This window comes from Pelodiscus sinensis, chromosome 18 (assembly GCF_052426305.1).
Source record: "Pelodiscus sinensis isolate ZL-2025 chromosome 18, ASM5242630v1, whole genome shotgun sequence".
In the NCBI taxonomy this organism is placed as follows: domain Eukaryota; kingdom Metazoa; phylum Chordata; order Testudines; family Trionychidae; genus Pelodiscus; species Pelodiscus sinensis.
In genome coordinates, this window is record NC_143069.1 from 33,105,884 (window position 1) to 33,114,321 (window position 8,438).

The 8,438-nt window shown below is 66.9% G+C and overlaps 2 protein-coding genes across 2 annotated transcripts; both read left to right on the plus strand.

Annotated features, from left to right (window-relative positions):
- Positions 1 to 326: 326 nt before the first annotated feature.
- ASPDH (aspartate dehydrogenase domain containing) lies at positions 327 to 3,187 on the plus strand. Its single transcript, XM_089770168.1, has 8 exons — positions 327 to 378; positions 576 to 654; positions 1,133 to 1,277; positions 1,390 to 1,474; positions 1,685 to 1,834; positions 1,963 to 2,189; positions 2,550 to 2,710; positions 3,084 to 3,187. The coding sequence occupies exons 2-8, from the start codon at positions 600 to 602 to the stop codon at positions 3,119 to 3,121; spliced, it is 861 nt and encodes a 286-aa protein (XP_089626294.1). The 5' UTR covers positions 327 to 378; positions 576 to 599; the 3' UTR covers positions 3,122 to 3,187.
- A 561-nt stretch (positions 3,188 to 3,748) lies between these two features.
- JOSD2 (Josephin domain containing 2) lies at positions 3,749 to 8,026 on the plus strand. The gene is made up of 5 exons (XM_075914899.2): positions 3,749 to 4,578; positions 4,944 to 5,129; positions 5,727 to 5,852; positions 6,028 to 6,222; positions 7,654 to 8,026. The coding sequence occupies exons 2-5, from the start codon at positions 4,999 to 5,001 to the stop codon at positions 7,751 to 7,753; spliced, it is 552 nt and encodes a 183-aa protein (XP_075771014.2). The 5' UTR covers positions 3,749 to 4,578; positions 4,944 to 4,998; the 3' UTR covers positions 7,754 to 8,026.
- Positions 8,027 to 8,438: the final 412 nt, after the last annotated feature.

Below are 8,438 nucleotides of genomic sequence, written 5' to 3' on the forward strand. Positions count from 1 at the left end.
GCTGGGGGTGCTCTGGTAATCAGCTGGGCGGCACCGAAATCTCTCCTGGGCAGCCCCCCCCAAGTGCTCGGCTTTCAGGGCACACAGGTCTGGGGACACACCAGCATAACCCCTCTCACTTCCAGCTCAGACCTAAGGGAAAGTTTAAGCTGCTGGAAGGAAGTCCCAGGGACCCCCACGCCTCCAGCCCACGAAGGGTTAAACGCTCCGGGTTGACCATTAACTTTTCCCCAGGGAGAGGGGGACCGAAGGTCGCTGGGGCCCAGGATTGGCGGTGGCTCGGAGAGAGGGGGCAGCCTGTGTATGGGACAGACGGCCGGAGAGTGGCTGGGGGGCAGGGGGAGAGATGGATACCCACGTGGGTCCCAGGCAGGAGGGGTAGGAAGGAACCTGGGCCCCATGGCCTGGCTCCGAGGCCTGTCCCCCTCCTACCCTTCCGGGCAGCCCTGCGCTGATTGGGCGCGTGCCACGCCCTCGTGCGACAGGCGTGGATGGGAGCACAAGAGGCCCGTGGCTGTGCCCGCCACCCAGCGCCCCTCCCTCAGCTGTAACCTCCCCTACTCTGCTCCCTGCAGGGCCCTGTGGTGCCTCGGCCCAGGATGTCTGAGGGGCTGGCCAGGCGGAAGGTTGGGATCGTGGGCTTTGGACACTTGGGTACGTCCCCCCCCTACTCCATGGCCTCCCCCGGGGCTTTGGGGGGCAGGGCTGCTGGTTGGGGTGTGGGGGCAGAGACTGGGGGATGGGTGGGGAGATGGAAAGAGGGGAGAAGGCAGGCGGGATGGCTCTAGGGCAGGGGCAGGGAGACTTTTTTGGGTGGGGGGCTGCTGACCCACAGAAAAATCAGTCAATTTTGTGTGCTCCAGCCCCAGCGCGGGCTCCCCGATGCTGGAGGGGAGCCCCAAGCCTCGGGGGTGGGATCCAGGCAAGCCGGGGCCAGGGCCTTAGGTTCCCCGCCCACTGCTCTATGGGAACAGCAAGGCAGCTGCTGCAAGAAAATTTGGGCCCGGGGGGCAGTCCCTCCCCTCCCCTCCTCTCCCCCCGGGGGCCTTGTCCTGGGAGGAGGCGGGGGTGTGTGTCTGAGGTTCCCAGCCAGTTAGTGATCCCCCCCCCCCCCACATCCCCACTCCGCCAGGCCAGTATCTGGTGCAGAGACTGCAGGACGAGGGAGCCGGCCACGGCCTGGAACTCGGCTTTGTCTGGAACCGGGACGCGCGGAAGCTGCAGGGGCAGGTGCCGGCCTCCCTCCAGCTCCAGGACCTGTCCAGGGTCCCTGAGTGGTGAGTGCTCCCCGCCCCCATCCCCCACTGCGGGCACTGGCCCCCCCCGGGCGCCCAGGCAGCGCCGGGGTGAACGTACCCCCCTCCACCTCCTTGGCTCCCCTCCCTGCAGGGCGGTGGATCTCATTGTGGAGGTGGCTCATCCCTGCATCGCTCAGGACCACGGGGAGGCCTTCCTGTCGGGGGCAGACTTCATGGTGAGGATGCCCGGGGCGGAGGGAGCAGGCTGCCCTGTGGAGGATGCTGGGGATGGGTGGGGGTTGCCCGGGGGGCGCAGGGGGGTCTCCAGAGGGGCTGGGGTGACGAGGAGCCAAGGGAAGGGAGGGTGCCCTGGCTGTGGGGGAGACCCTGCTTTATACCCTGCAGTTTCCCCATGCTCAGGTTTCTTCCCCCCCCCCCCCGCCCAGGTGGGTTCCCCCACGGCGCTGGCTGACCAGGCCACGGAGACGCGGCTGCGGGATGCTGCCCGGCGCGGGGGCCACACGCTGTACGTGCCCCGGGGGGCGCTGTGGGGCGGCGAGGACATCCAGCGCATGGACCAGAGGGGCCTGCTGCAGGTGGGGGTCGCAGGCCTGCCCTGGGGGCCCGGGGACCCCAGTGTGGGGCGGGGGACAGCGGCAAGAAGCTGCCTCTGCCCCTCCGGGGGGCTGCTCTGGGGGGCTGACTCTCTGCCGTCATTTCCCAGGGCCTCACGGTGACCATGGTGAAGCACCCAGAGAGCTTCCGGCTGGAGGGGGCACTGAGGGAGCGGCTGCAGGCAGCAGGGGCCGGGCGGGCCGTGCTGTACGAGGGCCCCGTGCGGGCTCTCTGCCCGCTGGCCCCCAACAACGTCAACACCATGGCAGCCGCATGCGTGGCCGCCCCCAGCCTGGGCTTCGACGGGGTCCGGGGCTGCCTCGTCGCGGACCCTGGGTTAGTGCAGCCCCCCCTTGCACACCATGTACCCTGCATCTCCTGCTCCCTGCACCCCCAGGTCCCTGCACTCCTCCATTCCTTGCACCCCCAGGTCCCTGCACCCGCTGTCTCCTGTACCTCCGGGTCCCTGTGCACCTGTTTCCTGCACCCCTTCTCTCTGCTCCCTGGACCTCCCTGTTCCCAGCTTCCCACAGATCCCTGCACCCCGCAAGTCTTCCTGCCCCTCTGTGCATGGCAGCTCCCAGCCTGGGGTTCGTAGGGTGCTGCTGTCTCCATGTCAGTGTTGCTCCTTGCACCCCGCCTCTTCCATAGCATGGTCTTCCCCCCACTCACCTCCCTGCCCTCACATCCCCCCAGCCTCCCTGATTGGCACGTGGTGGAGGTGGAGGTGACCGGCCGTCCCTCCGGCGAGCGCGGGGACCAGGCCTTCACGGTCACTAGCACCCGCAGGAACCCAGCGGCCCCCGGAGCTGTCACTGGGGCGGCCACCTTCCCCTCCTTCTGGGGCAGCCTGCTGGGTAAGCGTGTGTGTGTGTGAGTGAGTGAGTTCTGGGGGTGTATGGGGGAATCTACCTTCTGACTATGGGGAGATGCCTGCCCATGCCAGGACAGACTGAGCCCAAAGCATTTGCGCAAGAGGGCTTATGCCCGAACGGGAGCAGCATAGTATTTCCACAAGAAGCACTGATTTCTTACGAGATCGTCAGTGTTCTTGTGGAAATTCAAGCGGTCAGTGTAGACAGCTGGCAAGCAGCTGCTTTTGCGGAAAAACTTGCCAGTCTAGACGCAGCCTAGAAAGTAACTGGGCAACAGGCTGTGCAGGGAGGGAGTTGCCCTGAGCTGGGCCACACAATTCAGCCCCCCGACCTCCCCTTCTCTTTTCCCTTGCAGCCTGCCGGGGCCACGGAGGCCACGTCCTTCTGTGCTGAGGCTGGAGGGAGCAGCGGAGCCCCCATGCCAGGGACCGGCTGCAGCCAGAGGGGCTGGTGGTGTGCTGGGGGGGGGGGGGGGGGTGTCCCCTGACTGAGAGCTCAGTAAAGTTGGCAGCAGTAGAACAGGAATCAGTGATGACCGAGTTCCCCGCCTCTGTCGCTTGCCCTTACGGCCTCTATACCCCCCCCTGCTGATAGTGGGAGCCTGCCCCAGAAGTAACCGCTCCCAGGGAGAGGCTTCACCAAGCGCAAAGCAACACCATTTAATTCTGGGGGGGGGGGAGCTGAGAGCTGTGGGGTGGGGGACTGGGTGCTGTGGGGCAGGACGTGGGGGGGGCTGAGCTGTGGGGCAGGACATGGGGGGGCTGAGCTGTGGGGCAGGACGCGGGGGGGCTGGGGGGGGGGGGGGCGGGGGGGCTGAGCTGTGGGGCGGGGGGGCTGAGCTGTGGGGCAGGACGCGGGGGGGGCTGAGCTGGGGGGGCTGAGCTGTGGGGGGGGGGGGGGCTGGGTGGGGCTGTGGGGCAGGACGCGGGGGGAGCTGAGCTGTGGGGCAGGACGCGGGGGGGGCTGAGCTGTGGGGGGGGCGGGGGGGGGAGCTGTCGGGGGGGGGGGAAGCTCCCGGCCCCCTGCGCCCGCCAGGCCCTGCAATGGGGGGGGGGGGATCGCAGCGGGGTTCTGAGCAGCACGTGGCGCGGTGCATGCTGGGTGGCTGTACAACTGCCCTGGTGCATGCTGGGAGTTGGAGTTTGCGTCAGCTCAGGGCACGCTGGGAGCCGCGCTGCTTTGCCCCGGTGCATGCCGGGAGCGCCCTGATCTACCCCCGCCCCCGCGAATCGGGAGCGGCAGTTCCTGCTGGCACGAGGCATGCCGGGAGCTGTTTTGCCCCGAGCCCGGTGCATGCCGGGAGCTGTTTTGCCCCGAGCCCGGTGCATGCCGGGAGCTGTGATGCCCCGAGCCCGGTGCATGCCGGGAGCTGCGGTGCCCCGAGCCCGGTGCATGCCGGGAGCCGCGGTGCCCTGCCCCGGTGCATGCCGGGAGCTGTGATGCCCCGAGCCCGGTGCATGCCGGGAGATGCGGTGCCCTGCCCCGGTGCACGCCGGGAGCTGCGGTGCCCCGAGCCCGGTGCATGCCGGGAACTGCGGTGCCCCGAGCCCGGTGCATGCCGGGAGCCGCGGTGCCCTGCCCCGGTGCATGCCGGGAGCTGTGATGCCCCGAGCCCAGAGCATGCCGGGAGATGCGGTGCCCTGCCCCGGTGCATGCCGGGAGCTGTGATGCCCCGAGCCCGGTGCATGCCGGGAGATGCGGTGCCCTGCCCCGGTGCATGCCGGGAGCTGTGATGCCCCGAGCCCGGTGCATGCCGGGAGTTGTGGTGCACGCTGCTACCCCGCCCTGTCCCACGCCCCGCTGCTCCGGGGCAGGCGATGAAGGCCCCTGGCTGCGGGTCGAGCCCCGGGGTAGGGGTCGGTGCACGCGCTGTGGTCTCGGGGGTGTGACCCGTGGGGGGGGCAGGCAGTGGGGAGTGGTGACCCGTGGGGGGAGGGGGTGACCCGTGGGGGGGGCAGGCAGTGGGGAGTGGTGACCCGTGGGGGGAGGGGGTGACCCGTGGGGGGGGCAGGCAGTGGGGAGTGGTGACTGGTGGGGGGGGCAGGCAGTGGGGAGTGGTGACCCGTGGGGGGAGGGGGTGACCCGTGGGGGGGGGCAGGCAGTGGGGAGTGGTGACCCGTGGGGGTGTGTGTCAGGCTGTGTGTGGGGGGCAGTGGTGGCGCCCCAGACCCAGCTCAGGGAGCTCCCCGCCTGTCTCACCCTCTCTGCCCCGCAGGCAGCCGGGCTCTGGGCCCTGCCGTGAGGGTCTCCGCCGCCCCCCAGGCGGGGCGATGTCTGGGGGCCCGGAGCCAGGGATTTACCATGAGCGCCAGCGCCTGGAGCTCTGCGCCGTGCACGCCCTGAACAATGTCCTGCAGGAGCGGCTCTTCACCCAGGAGGCGGCCGATGAGATCTGCAAGAGGTGTGTGTGTGTGGGGGGGGCTCAGCGCTTGGTCATGCAAGGCCCCTCCCTCCCTCAGCCCCCCCCATCTCACCACGGCTGAGTGGTGTTACCCCCTGTGACATGGCCCCCTCTGCCTTGCCCCTGCCCTACGCCAGGCTCTGCTTTCCCCTGTGGCAGTGGTCCCCAACCTTTTGGGGCTGCCGGGGATGGGTCCGCTCATGTGCCGGGCACCCGAGGGTGGGGCTGTGCACGTGCCCGGGGGCGGGACCACCCATACACCGCGCGCCCGGTGCCGACGCCACCTATGTGCTGCACTCCCGGGGCTGACGCCGCTCCTGTGCCGTGCGCCCAGGGGCGGAGCCGCCCATACGCCGCACGCCCGGGGCCAGAACAGCCCATGTGCCGCATGGCCGGGGGTGGGGCCGCCACCGCCCATGCGCTGCGTGCCCAGGGATGGGGCCGCCCATACGCCACAGCCTGTACGCTGCACACCCGGGGCCGGCACAGCCCTTGCACTGCGCACCCAGGGGCGAGGGCACTGCATTGGGGACCACTGCCCTGTGGCATGGCCCAGCTGACCGGGGACATCCCGGGGGACTTGTCTCTCCCCTCCAGGCTGGCGCCGGATGCCCGGCTGAACCCACATCGCAGCGTGCTGGGCACGGGCAACTACGACGTCAACGTCATCATGGCCGCGCTGCACAGCCTGGACCTGGCGGCCGTCTGGTGGGACAAGCGCCGGTGAGAGGTGGGGAGGGCAGCTGGGACCTGCAGAGGGGCGGGGGTGGGGTAGGGTCTTGCAAAGGCTTCTGGTGCCCTGTGTGAGCATGGCTGGGCGGGGATGCCAGTGTCTTTCCTGTGAGACCCTGCACCTCCTGACGCTCCCCCCTGACTCTGCTCCCCCCCACGCTGGCAGGCCCCTGGAGCAGCTGGTGCTGAGCCGGATCCACGGCTTCATTGTGAACGTTCCCTCCAACGTAGCACTGGGCTTCGTGACGCTGCCCGTGCGGCGCAAGCACTGGATTGCCGTGCGCCAGGTGGGGGGCGTCTACTACAACCTGGACTCCAAGCTGAAGGCCCCGGACTGTGTCGGCGGGGAGAGTGAGCTCAGGTGTGTGCGTGCATGTCGGGGGGATCTGGGAGGCTTTGGGTAGGTCATCGGCGGAAGGGATCTAGGGGCCGGTAGGAGGCTCTGGGGTGGGTGATGGGCAGAGGGGGGCCATGGTGAGTGAGCAGTGCGATGCTACTGCGAAAACAGCGTAAAGCAGGACACGAGTCGTGGTACAGTCTCAGCCGGAGTTCTGTGTCTAGTTCTGGGCACCGCGTGTCAGGAAAGAGGTGCACAAATTGGAGAAAGTTCAGAGGTAGGGATGTAAGCGACTAATTGGCTAGGTGCTGCTCCTCCCTCCCCCCCCCCCCCCGCCTCTATCACAAAGAGGCAGCGGGGGTGGGGAAGAAGGGGTCACTGGTTAAAAGCCGGTTCCCCCAGCTCCAGCTCTGTTCGAAGTGGAGGGGCACAGCGATGTTCCCCCATTGAAACCTATGAGAGTCCCTGCTGGGGCTCTTGTACATTTCAAAGGCGAAACGCCGCCCGTTGAAACGTAGCGTCTGCCCGGTGGGCTTTTGCTGTGTTTCAGAGCGGAAGAGCCCTTTATCGAATAGTCGGCGGAAATTCCATCGACTAGTCCATTAGTTGATTAATCTGCTTTTAACACCCCTATCCAGAGGAGTGCAAGAGGAGATGACGGACGGTCTAGAGAACATGGGCTGTGAGGGAAGAGTGAAAGAATTGGCCTTGTTTAGTTTGCAAAGGAGAAGACCGAGACAGGACATGATGGCAGTTTTCAAGTACCTAAAAGGGTGTCTCGAGGAGGGAGGAAAAATTGTTCCCCTTGGCCTCTGAGGAGAGGACAAGAAGCAATGGGCTTCAACTGCAGCAAGGGAGGTTGAGGTTGGACATTAGGAAAAAGTTCCTAACTGTCGGGGTGGTCAAACACTGGAATAAATTGTCCAGGGAGGTTGTGGAATCTCCATCCCTGGAGATATTGACGTGCAGGTTGGACAAACGCCTGTCAGGGATGGGCTAGGTCAGGGTTTCCCAACCTATGGGTTGGGACCCAAATATGGGTCGCCATTACATTTCAAAGGGTCACCAAGTGTCTCCCCAGGTGGCTCTATTTCCCCCTCCCCCGTGTTTGAATTGCCTCGGGTCACCAAGTCTTCCTGAATTGTCAGAATGGGTCCCCATCTGGAAAAGGTTGGGAACCGCTGTTGCTTGGTCCTGCCGTGAGGGCAGGGGCCCAGCCTAGACCTCTCTCAGCCCCTCCCAGCCCTAGGATTCTGTGTGCAGGCACAGAGGGGGAGCTCGGGTGTGGGGCCTGGGTGCGGTTGCTGGTACACAGAGAGTGCAGGGATGGGGGGAGCCGCATGGGAGGGAGGGGTGTGGAAGAAGGGGCCGTGCAGGGCAGGACTGAGCTGAGATGTGGGAGTACAAAGCAGGGGCTGCCCTGGGCTGACCCTCTCTCTCCTTGCCCCCCTCCAGGGCTTTCCTGCAGGGTTTCCTGTCCCAGGGCCCCTGCGAAGTGCTGCTGGTCGTGTCCCGCGCTGTGGAGGAGACTGGCGCCTGGTTGAACCCGGAGTGACGCCACGGATACCAAAGACCTGGACTGTTTGGGCCAGCCTTTCCCGGCGGCGGGGCCAGGACCCCTGCCCGGAATCTGCCTTCGTCCCGGACCTGCCTGGCGCTGGCATCAAATACCCCCCAACTCCTGGATAGCGTCCCACCCCGGCTGCTCTGGGCAGCGCCCGGCTTTCGCTGCACTGGGGGGCACTTCCCCCATGGGCCCTGGAGCCGGAGGATGCACCTCCGTGACTGGCACTTCCGACATGTATGATAAAGGACCCTGCTAACTCTGCCTTGTGGTGGTTGCCTGTGGCGGACCCGGTGCCGGGGTTGGGGGAGGAAACAGGACAGCGGGGGGGCTGGGTGGGGGTGGGTGGTGTGGTTAGGAGTCTGCGTGTGCCGTATCGGCGGGGGCGGAGAGGGAAGAAGAATGGGTCAGTAGGACAGTGCAAGGGGGCAGGCATTGGCTGGGGGGTCTTTCTGGGGAGCCAGGCAAAGGGGATGCAGTTTGAGAGCTGGACGTGCCTGTGATTGTGTGTTTTGTTCTCCCCACGCCCCTGGCACTGGGGGTGGGAGCAAGGGCCGGCAGGGGGGTGGGGGGGGGCAAACATCCAGCTGGGTTCTGTTCTGCTCAGGTGTGGAGAATCCTCAGACAGGTCCCGCCCGCGCCCCACACCCATGGCTTCTCCCTGCACCCGCTCCCA